General features: G+C 45.4%; 1 protein-coding gene across 1 annotated transcript in view; it reads right to left on the bottom strand.

The window, feature by feature from the left end:
* MYPN (myopalladin) overlaps positions 1–12,425 on the bottom strand; it is a 2,267,856-nt gene that overhangs the window by 639,919 nt on the left and 1,615,512 nt on the right. Inside the window, exon 15 of the mRNA XM_086922400.1 lies at positions 4,129–4,211. Coding sequence (XP_086778526.1) covers positions 4,129–4,211 — 83 coding nt within the window. The remainder of the gene's footprint in view (positions 1–4,128; positions 4,212–12,425) is intronic.

Raw genomic sequence — 12,425 nt, 5'->3', positions numbered from 1 at the left:
CCGATTCAATATTGTGATTTATGCCCCTATACGGCTATAATCAATAATATCCCTATAATGGCATAATAATCAGATCCGTATTTCAGTAAATCGCCCTTGCAGTCCAAGGCACGGCAAAAGCTACTTCCTTGGATTCCTAGAAAGCACACCAGGTTCTTTCGACACACCAAACCTCCAGCAACCTGGGAAATCCCCTCTTGCTTTGTTTTGATTTGTAATAGAACTCCTGCGAGCACTGTAAGAACGGCCAGTTCTTAGTGACATCTTTATTGGCGTCCTATGTCCAAACCTTACGTCAAACTCGGCACCTTTCAGGTATAAATATACCAACGTTGCCTTAAGCAAGCACACAATGGTGGTTTTGGATCAGAGCAGCTAATCTACTTTCCGAGAGCCCAGCAGAAGCGAGAAGCCCACGGACGCTGCCCCTCCTCTTTGACGCGCTGAGAAAGCCGTTGTCTTTTCTCCTGCCGAGAAAATCCAGCTCCGGCGTTTCCAGCCTACCCTTGCGGGTGACTGGGATATTGGGTCCTGAGAGAGAGATACCAGACCTCCTACATTCTATTCCAAAGGTACAGTGCTGACTAAACCCTTAGAGAGAATTATTGAACAGATCCTTGGCAACAAACCTACGTAACTTAAACTGCTACTTACTTACCCCTTCCCACGTATTAGCCTTAGGTCAGGTACACCGGGGTAGGCTTATTTTAGAAGCACCAGTTGAGCACTTTAGCCAATGTATATATGTATATATATTTTATCCATTTCAAAGTGTCTTATGGCTAAGAAACCATATCAATGCTTTTACAGTATTATTTCATAATACTCCTTTTACTGTACGTACTTTACTTTACATTAAGTATTGCAATTGTGGCAATTCATTTCTCTTGCATGAGAAGGAAGACTGCTCAATAAATAATACCTTTTATTGAAAATGCCCGTCTCTCTATTCTCTGCACCCTGGTGAAACTAAATATGCACATCTGACTGAGTGAAATAGCTGTCTATTGTTTCACACGACTCTAGAGATTGACTCTTTTTCTGAGGGAGCAAAGTTGTCATGTTTATGCGGTTGTCGGAAGCTGAATCCCTTCTTGTCTGAGCCAGGGAAGCTGGTCACTTCCTATTCATTCAAGAAAGTTTCCAGTGACCTCTGAGCTAGCTGGTGCAAACCTAAATTAAGTCTAACATAGTCAGTAGAGACCTAGAAGACCTCAGTCCTACGTCTACACTGCTGTTTATGTTATTCCAATGCGCAGGGCCTATAGGGAAAATAGGAACTACACTACATGGCGCCCAACGTTTGGTAAGGCGATAAAACTAACGCAAGACTTTAGAGTAACTCAGTCGTGCTTTTTCACACAGACCCTTTCTCCCGTAAATACTCCAATAGACGTTTGGAGTGGGTGAAAGGTTAAAATCCGCCGGAACTTAGTAGGAAGAGATTCCTATGTAGAGTTTTTGGTTTAGTCAACGTTGAAGGATACAGTGTTCCAAAATATTGTGCACCTAATCTTTTGTGTCCTTGAAACCTGATCTTCAACAAAAAACCTTTCTGACAGTAAAATGCCAGACAGTGATGACGAAAGGGAGGCAGCTAGAATAGCAGACCAACTAATAGAGGAAGACACAAGTCTCCTACAGAATGACCGGAATGCTATCCTCATTCCGGTCAACATAAGAAAAACTATAACTTTAAAACCTACAGAAAACGGACTGACATCACGAGGTGGTACAGTCCTTTTCGTGATAGAGGCACACAAATATCGGCAGACAGAGGTATTCTATTCATGGATAAACTTTCCAGCGGCAAACGCTACAACACACAAATTCCACTATTACAAAATAGAGGAACCACCGGAAGAATATACACCTTTCGAGGATATTGAAATACCACTAAATTACCAAGAGCACCTGCTCTGGTTTAAAGGTGCCCTAAAACATAATGATCACATCACCAGGCTCGGTCCACTAGGTAGACCAGGAGCAATGTGGCTGGTTCTAGCCAGCTACACACCACATCCTGACATCGAAAAAATGTCAGACAAAGAACTTTTAGCACAGCTAAAATTACTAATTAAAATTCACAGGCAGTTAGTCCAATATGTAATGCAGACTGCAACAGTCCAACCAGCTGTTAATATTCCACAGCTGACCAATCATCAGGGGAACACAAATAATTTTTTTCACAAATAGGTGTGTCACCAACATGGAAAGTTTGGAAAACTATGCCCTACCCTATTTACTGCTGCTGCGGTAAGAGGCCACGCCCACCACTCTTCAGCTCTTCCCTCCCCGATTAGCAGTGAAAACATTGTTCTATGTTCTTCTTATTTGCTGGTGGATATATGTATGAAAATACATGTAATGTGAGGGAAAATAAATGCTCTCCATACACACAGATGGCAGAGTGTGGTGGTGAGATAGTGAGAGATATACATGTCAATAGGTAATTTACCTTAAACAATTAATTCAGCAGTGCACAGTGTAACAATATAGATTACGAAGATATATGAACACAGTTTTACCGGATTTACTTACCTAGACCCACATGGCACCCCCATCCCTTCAGAAGTGTAGTAATTGAAAGGCTACATTTTGTTTGCATATATGCAATCTGCAGCAATACTAATGGGTGGCCTGCAGCCTACTAAGAGTTCTTAGACACATTAAAATACCAAACACCTTGAAGCAAAAGCCAGCCCTCAAGAGCACACAGACATTAGGGACCAGATGTACGACCCTTACATTTTGCGACATGCAAATTGCGTCGCTGTGCAATTCACAGCAGTGTCTCAGACACTGTTAGGGATTCTAAATGGAGTCGCAAATTGCCTGCCTCATTAATATTTATGAGGCAGGTGATATTTGCAACCCCATTAGGAATGGCTAGCACTTACAGGGATGGTAGCCTGCTGAGGTCAGCAGACCACCATGTCTGTGTCTGCTTTGTTAATGAAAGCAGCTTTTTATTTTTAAATGCAGCCGTTTTCTTAAAAGGAAAAGGAGATGCATTTAAAAAAGAAAAATGAAATTTTTCAGTGTAATTTTTTAAGGACAGGCAGTGGTCCCTGAGACCACTGCCTGCTCTAAAAATAAAGTGTGCATCCATTCACAAAGGGGAACCCCTGGGGACCTCTTACCGTTTGCTAGTGGCTTACCACCTACTTGAAGTATGTGGTAAACTGCGAGTGTTTTGCGGCCTCAAATGCAGTTGCAAAACAATTCTAAATTCCATTATGACTCACTATTAGGAAGGGACGCCCCTTCCTAATAGCGAGAGTCGCAAACGCTATATTGCGAGTCATTGACTCACAAAATAGCTTTTGTACATGCCATGACCCTTTTTTTTGGAGTTGCAATTGGGAAATCGGCCCCTTTGCGACTCCAAAAAAGGGTTGTTCATCTGGCCCTAGATGCCGTGATGGGTCTGCTCATAACGAGGAAATTTGACGGCACGCACTAAATTATTCTAGCTCTGTAGACTATGCAGAAAAAATATGCTCCGGGAGTCTCCGATATAACCACAGAGTGGCTAGCCAATGTGAAATCTGTTAGAGCATCACACTGTGCACACTCCTCAAAGCTTCTGTGCCTAGAATGGAGAGACTCCAGCGGTGGTTCACTAAAGGGAGCAAAAGCATGCGTGGCTTGTATCTCTAAAGGTGGTGGATGGTACTGGACCAAACAAGCCGATTTCAAAGATGTTCAATTTACAATTAAAATCCTATAAATTCCTGCACGGCATTGCTGACCATAACTTAATTATGATCTGTATTAATGTGATATATTTCAAACACAAAAATTGCACATTATTTAAAAACATTTACAACAATTATAAACCCATTTCTCTAGTCTTGGAATTATCCATGCAATGCAGTTGATGCGTGTTGAGAGAACAGAGGTCAGTGAAGGCTTCTGAGACGAATGAGAACGAAATATCACATATTTTTGCTGTTACATTCTATTCTTAGTAAAACTACAAGATCACATTTTCGCCATTGCAATTCAAAGAGTCTGAAGCACATGAAATAATTAAACATTGAACTTTTCATAAAAGGTGGCCTTACTGGTACTTACAGATATTTGGAAGCATTGTGGATTTTTCTGAAATATGCAATTTCTTACCTGTGTAAATGAACAGTGGATGTCCTTCGATCATGCAGAGACGGTGTCCGTACCAGTAAATGACCAGAGCAACTGATTTTACCCTGAAATAAAATAAAATAACAGAATTAATGTGTACCACAGTTTTTGAACACACTCTGATCTTTTTACAACACATTGTAAAAAGATATAGGATACTGGTTTCAAATATTCTCTTGTGTATTGGATGTGAGATAATTAGCCCTGTGACTAAATCACAAGTGTAGCAATGCACTGGACCCTGGCCGCACAGATTGAATTAAACATTCCAACAAAATCATACAATGTTAACCAATGTTATAAACGTGTAATATGCTCTTACTGATACATTCATAAGTCCAATATCCGCTATGCATATTCATGATATCTGATACATGGATTTACTTCATTAACAACATGTAAAATATTAACACAACATGTTTTCAATGATCAATATATGAACAGAATCCATATTCTCTTGAAGATGTTCCTAATGCATTTAGGGACAAACAATCCCTTCCTCAGGGGTGCTGTAAACATAATCAATAAATCAACATATTAACAAATACAGGAAGGAACTGGTTCATCAAGTTACACAGTAGTAGTGATATTGGACTTATGAATGTATCAGTAAGAGCATATTACAAGTTTATAACATTGGTTAACATTGTATGATTTTTTTGGAATGTTTAATTCAAGCTGTGCGGCCACGGTCAAGTGCATTACTACACTTGTGATTTAGTCAGTAGTTTATATGAGGCAGGCAACCTCATTCCTGACCTGCACGCTACACTTACAGCAGTATTGACAATCATTTGATTATTACCAAATATAAAGCAAAAATTGAGGAGTGCACTATAATCAACATTACATAATTAACCTTGTACCACATCATTCTAACATTTAGTAAATCATTGCTCGGGTGTATCCAGATAACTTTAGAAAAAAGTCACATGATTTGTAGGAAAACCAAAATACTACTCATCTAAATCTACATCCAAATAATCCTGAAGAAATATATGACCAAAACCTACCCACCACTCTGACACTGATGACAGTCTGCCCATGCATCGTCAATCATTCCATGGGAGCTATCGTCCTGCTTATCATGAATGATAAGGAGACTCTTGAATCCCAAAGACACCTACATACTTTACACTGGTTCAAGCTTCATTTAATCACCCCAAGCAAAATAAGAAAAACCTCAGCTTAGAGACTAATTTTAAAGGCAATGAACAGGCTATTGGTAAGCCTTGGTAGCTAGTGATTTTAGAGTAACAAGAGATATGGTGACATTTAGAAAACAAGTAGCATGCAATCATGTAGCTCTGTGGGAGAAAAAGATTGGGTCACTTTTCAGGCAACCCTTAATTATAGGTGTCACGGTAGTGATCAACAATGAGGGTTTTTCAGGATGTTTATTAAGGAAAATGCGTTTTCAACTTTTTCATGCTGTTCAGATGGCTACAGGGGAAGCAGGAGCTGCTGGCGTCAACCATGGGGGTTGAGGCCTTTTACTCCTGTTGTCTTGGGGCCCAACCTAGTATCACTCATCCTGAGCAACTGGTACAAGTACCCTTTCAACACTTGGCTCTTAGTTATAGCATGGGCCAAGCAGTCCAAGGCTTCTCAAAGGGGGGAATAGAAACAGGGGCTGAGCAAAGGCACACAACTCAAAATAGGTTCAGTAGCAGCAGAAATAAATGATTGTCCAGTCAAATCCTTTCAATTAAGACACAAGTATTATTTATATACAAATACAAAGTGTAATACACAAGCCATACACACATGTCTCTGAGGTCAGGGCTCTGGTGTTAAATGGCATTCCAGTAAGTCCCACCTCCCTCTCACCAACGGCTATTCCCCATTCACTATAGGCAACAATCAGGTTAGACCCCCATTAACAGTCTGAGTCTCAGGTGTCCTATTGTGAGTCTGAAAAGTAAAGAATGTTCAAGCTACGAGGCGCTATCTGGTGGACAAGTTCTCCTGGTGCCTTCCAACCCATAGCTTGGTCTTTCCCGCACCTGCAGGGATTGTCCGACTAAAGTCTTAGAGAGAATCTCTCTCGGGGGCATGGCAGCTGCAACAGCTACCTCAGTTGAGTATCACACATGCAGCTCTGGAGGGGATGCAACTGGGTGGCCTCAGTGCTCCTCCGATGCAACGGTATGCCTCCTTTGGTCCTCCCCTAAAGGCAGGGGATTCATCTGTGGTTTCCTGCACCAATCCTCAGTCAGGGCCCCAAACTCCATTGGTCACCACGGCGGCCTCTACTCACAAAAAAGACATCCACCAGTCCGTAATGCTTGTCTTCCTCTGATGGCCTCCTCTGGCTACTGGGGTTACCACACCTGCTCTTCACTCGGGCAATGGCTCGATTGGTACAGCAGCAGGTTCCTCATCAGATCGGCCCCGTTTGGCATAAGGGGTCAACGATTCAAACCATACATGCTCGATCAGCATGGCAATCTTCATGGCAGTCCCCTCTGGCACTCTGGGTCACCAATTCACACCGCAGTCAAGGCTATGTGCGCCAAGGACCTGACCACACATGCAGACCAGGGCTTTAAGTGGGATGAAAAAACTATGGTGTTTCTCAAAGGGGCGTTGCCGATGCAATTAAGGGCGTGGCTTAAAAGCAATTAAGCTAAACATCTGTGCTTAGCATAATGTGCCACCCAAATGATATTTTAGTGCTTCTGTCATTGCCTCAAGATATATAATACAAGTAACATTACACCTACAAGAAGCCAGGACTTTTGGCTTTGTCAATGGTTGTTTGTTGCATAAAGTTGTATATAATATTGAAAATGTTGCTGCTATTGTGGTAGAGGTTGTGGCTTAATGCTCGAGCTGCCGACTTATGAGACGGATTTCGAGTGTCGGTCAGCATAACATCCTGTGATTCTGGGCAAATCAATTAATCTCCCTATGCATTCCAAAAACAAGAAATGAATCAACTTTAAAAGCATGAACGTGTGCTTTCGAAGATTTTGAAAACACACCTCGTGTTCGTAGACTTGCCGCCTTTCTTTACTAAATAGAGTGCAGTTGTCGGGCTGATTGTTTGCCTTTTGAAAGTATTTATGTTAAATGCAGCCCTTGACGGGCGCTGTGATTAACATAAATATTTTCAAAAGGCCCACAATCAGCCCCGGAGCCGAGCTCTAATTTGAACAGAAAGGCAGCAAGTGCAGTAGCATTTTCTGCCTTTTGGCGCACAAATGCTCTCCAGGGATGTGCTGTGTGTGCGTGCTACACATAGTACTGTGCACTCGCACATTACAGGGAACAGTGGTCACTGATTTAAACCTGCACATCGGTAATTATCCAATCAGTTCACAGCTCACTTCAAGGTGGCCCTCCTCTGGGGAATGGTGTGACTCAAACCTGCACACTAGCAACAACACAATTGGTGCAAGAGCTGTCTCCACACACCTCGCCACTTGCCAGGACCCCTCACTGGACCTCGCTTGTTAGACCTGGCATCTTTGGCGTGATTACCCCTATCTTTTTGCCTCTGCCTCCTGTATTTTTCGATGCTGTGCTGGATTCGTTTTTGCTGGTTTAGATGCTTTGGACACTCTGCCACTGCTGATCAGTGCCAGAGTGTAAGTGCTCCCTATGTAAATTGTTATTCTGATTGGATATACACGTTTGGCATATTTGTATCACCATGAAGTCCCTAGTAAAGTGCACTGGGTGTGCCAGGGCGGGTGATGACAAATGCTACTAGTGGGCCTGCAGCACGGATTGTGCCACTCACAGGAGTAGCTCTAAAATAGTGTCTCGGGCCTGCCACTGCAGCGCCTACGGGCAGTTTAGAACTGCCATGTCCTCCTGGTCCGCGTCCCCGCTGACCAGCCCTAACCCTTCCCTTTTCGTGCACATCAGTCACCCCTATGGAAGGCCCAAGGTACCCCCCTGGGCAGGGTGCCGTGTATGTGAAAGGTAGAGCATGTACTAGTGCAGGTGACATGCTCTGGTAGTGAATTACAGCCATTTTCGTTTTCACTATTGTAAGGCTATCTTGCTCCATAGGTTAACATGGGGGATGCTGGCTACAGTGGTTAACAGCATTTCTTCCCATAGGAACAAGATAGGACATAAGTATCTAGTATCCCTGAACTCAGAATTTAATAACGCATCTTTTAGGAAAGGTGGTTTTTAGATCCTGTGTTTGAGAACAGCACTTTTAGAAAGTTGCTGTTCTCTTGTCTGACCCTTCTGTGTGCCTGGGCCTGTTTGTGTATTGACTGTCTGGTTTGTGAGTGACAGGGGCTGAGGAATTCCCCCGGAGGCTGGATGAGTCAGCACTAGGCTGAATGAATGTAATTGCTACCTGAGTGGTGGGAGGAGTTAGCACCTGGGCTGAATAGGGCTGTGCCTGCCTGCCACAATGCTGGCTCCACCTCCTGCGGGGCGGCTGAGGACCCTGCCCCTCACTCTGAAAGGAAAGATGCAGCCAGCAAAACAAAGTGCTCAGGATCCACCCAGAACTGGTTCAGACCGGGCTCAGGGCCCACATGCACAGAGAGAACAAAGACTCTAGGGGTATAAGTACAGGACCCCTGACAACAGAAAATTAGATCATCCTGGAAATCAAGAAGGAACCTCTGCCAAGGAGAAAGCTGACTCTGAAGAAGGAAGACTGTCCTGCTGTTGCTCTGCTGGACTGACCTGCTGTTGCTTTGCTGCCAAGGAGAGGGGAAGGACTTTTGCTGTGAGCTGTGTCCCCTGTCTTGAAGGAATCTCCAAGGGCCTGAGAAGAGCTGGCTCCCTGTTTCCGAAGTCCCAGGAACAAAAGGACTTCACCCCCAGTCTCCCCGAACTCTGCTAAGAGAGTTCTGTCCTTCGTAGAGTGCTTGATCCAGTTGTGGGGCCTCTAGAAGTTGAACCTGAGCTGGGAAGCTTGAGACTAAGCTGAGAGACTTGTGAAGCTGAAAAGTGTCGCATCGCTTGCTTGCGGAGCGCATCCCAGACAGTGCGAGAAGTTTCCCGCCGCTATGAAGGTCGAGATCGGCGCAGCGCCTGACTTCGCTGCCGGAGCCGTCGCACCCTTCGTTTGCGGGACGCACCAGACCGGTGCGGGAGAATCGAACATCGCTGCGAGTGTCGTCGCAGAGCCTGTCGCCTGGGGGAGATCGCCGCACCGCTTGCTTGCGGACCGCATCACGTCGCTGCGAACATCGTCGCAGAACCATCGCATCGAGGAGCTGCGAGAGAGAGGATCACCGCTGGACCGCGCATCGTTGCCCCGGAGATCGTCGCCACCCCTACGAGATCATCGCATCGTGCCTTTGCGAGAACAGACTTCCCACGGAACCTACGCACCGGAATCTACGCAAGCTGCCTTTCTCCCCATACAGACCGGATTCGTCGCCACACGCCCGCTGCTGCAGCGGGACTGTCGCATCGCCTCCCCAGGGTCTCAGGAGTAACGCATCGCTTGTTTCCACCCCACCAGCTTCCTGCTTGTGGAACTTTGTTGCATCTAAAAGGTACTGTGAGTCAACGTGACGCAACTGTGAACTCTTCACGCATCTGTGGATTATTTGATCGTAACTTAAAGAACTCTGATTACACCCTGAAGAACTCTTTGAAACCATATCCTTGAACTGTGTGTTGGATTTTTGACATTTTGGTCTTGTGTAGTTTAGAATAAATATCTTTATTTTCCTAAACTGATGTGGAATCAGTTTGTGGTGTTTTCACTGTGTTACTGTGAGTGTTGGTACAAATACTTTACGCATTGCCTCTGGTTAGCCTAGACTGCTCAGGCCAAGCTACCTTGAGGGCGAGCAGGGGTTATCTAAGAGGGTTATCTCCTTGCCCTGACTAGAAGCGAGGGTCCCTATTTGGACAGTGGTACCTACCTCTGCCAACTAGAGACCCCCAGTTCTAACATCGCTCATTTAGCTCTCCTCTTCCTCACAGTGCTCACTGGTCTTGACATGCAAGCAGACACTTGTGCTCCAGGGGGCAGGTGATCTCGGATGTCCCTGGGTGATATCCCCTGGCCCAACTTGGAGTTTGGCATGCCTTAGCCTCCATCCAGGTCACAGGCAAAAGTCTTGCAAACCTTCCTCTCCTCGCACAGCCTGTCTGGCTGAAGGGCAGTTGACAATTTTGGGGGCCTCGAGTTCCCCTTCTTATTCCATTTCCAGACCACAAATGTGATTTAGGATCTGCGTCTTTGCTCTTTGTGGGGATCTACTTCCTTTTGAAGAGCTGTTCCCCTCTTTTCTGTCCTTCCTCTAGCAAGCAGGCTTTCACAGCAGGAGTGACTCAAAATGTGATAGCTCCACGACAAAGGCCATGGGAGTAACTAGAGGTTCACACCTTGATTATTAGCCACAGTGATATGTTTATCAAAAGATTACCCCAGAGCCTCAGAGATACCCTTTATGGTTCCCTTATTAGCCCCATCTCCTTCCTGAGATGTGTCCATGTACTTTTCCAGTTACCTCTCTCTGAATCAAAGAGCACCGTCATGCTCCTGCAGTCTGCCCTGGGTCTTCCAAAATGGAACCTAGATTGTTCCATGTATTTATCCATTCACATGCACAAATAAACTAAGCGCATGCATACAACACACACGCACACTACATGCTAGCTTGATGTAGGCCAAGGGTGAGTAAAGCACACAGCAGCGGAACTTTACATGAGTGAGCCCACAGACCCCACTCCAGTGAGACAGGTAAAAAGGCCTGTCCACTTCTACTGATCGCTACATGGTATGCTGCCACAATTTTGCTCATGGCACTCAATTCAAGCTGAAAGTCAGTAGCCTTTCACTGCTAGGAGGGTAACGCTTTGGGCACCACTGCTGGTAAAAAAATATTGCAATCCTTGAGTCAGGGCCATGTCGTGGTGCACATGCATGATCCATGTTCGCCCATTGTTAGAAATAGGGGTCTCTAGTTGGCAAAGATTTGCACCTTTGTCCAAGTAGGGACCCTTCCTTCTAGTCAAGATAAGGGAGTTACACTCCTAAAAAAAACATTGCTCACCCCTTGATAGCTTGGCACAAGCAGTCAGGCTTATCTTAGAGTAGTAGTATCTTAGTGTAAAGCATTTGCACATAACCAACAGTAACACGGTGAAAGCACTACAAAAGGACACCACACCAGTGTAGCAAAATATCCAATATTTTTATATACTCAAAACAAGCAGAAAATGATAAAGAATCCACACTACAGTAAAAATAGATACTTTGCAAGAAGTCTTCTAAACTGCTGATATACCTAAAAAATACCATTCGTACGAGTCGGTAGCTCCGTCCGGGGCTAAAGCGATGCTGAAACAACAGAGTCTAACAGTACCAGCCGACCGCGTCAATATGGGCCAGGAAAAGTGTGAACAGACTCGGTAACAGTACTTTTCTAGTTGCCGCTTACACAGAGGTGCGAGCCAGTCGTGACAACCGTCCCGGTTTTGTTGCAAAATGGAAGCGGTACAGGACGCGGTGTCCCCTCGATGCGGCGCAGGCAACGGCTCAGTGATGATTGTCCAGACGGTGTTGGTGAGACAAAAGCTAATGGTGCAGGACGAGACGGTTCTCAATGCGGTGCTGGCAGATTGCGATGCAGGGAGCAGAGCCAGTTGGCGGCAGCTGGTGTCGGTTGGCCCAGACTGCTGTGTGGGACAAGGGTGTGCATTGTGAAACTTTAGGAACGGTTGCCCCAACCACGATGCTGTCACGGGTGTCGAGTCAGCAGCGGCAACAGCGTTGGTGAGACCAGGATGGCTAACTGAAGTGGGGGGGGTGCGGAATGCGGTGCCCACAGGTTACGGTGCAAGCAGCGGCTCAGTGGCTGTGGCGTTGGTCGTCGATGTCTGTGAGACCAGGGTTGTGGTGTGTGATGTGGAGGGTACGGTCTGCGGTGCTGTCAGGACACAGAACCAGTGACTGAGAGGGTGTTGGAGTCGGTTGCGGTTCCCTTCTCTGTGGCAACTGAAACAGCGTCTCCAGAAGCGGTACCCAGAGGTTGGTGAAGTCTTTGCAGTCCTTGAGGCTTCAGAACAGGAGGCCAGCTCGATTTCAGGCCCTTGGAGATACTCAGCACAAGTAAAGAAATTTCAGACCAGTCCTTTCACTGCCCAAGGCAGAGCAGCAATTGCAGGCCAACCCAACAAAGCAACAACACAGCAAAGGGGCAGTACTCCTCCTGGCAGCTCTTCCAGCTCTTCTTCTTGGCAGGTCCCTTGATTCCAGCGAGTTCTAAAAGTCTGGGGTCTATGCCTCTCTTTTCATACCCAAAAATCCTTTGTTCTCTGCAGGCAGGCAGTGTCTG

Source organism: Lissotriton vulgaris, chromosome 5 (genome assembly GCF_964263255.1).
Source record: "Lissotriton vulgaris chromosome 5, aLisVul1.2, whole genome shotgun sequence".
NCBI classification, from domain to species: domain Eukaryota; kingdom Metazoa; phylum Chordata; class Amphibia; order Caudata; family Salamandridae; genus Lissotriton; species Lissotriton vulgaris.
The sequence above is the reverse complement of the archived record's forward strand: the minus strand, read 5'-3'. Positions and strand labels throughout refer to the sequence as shown.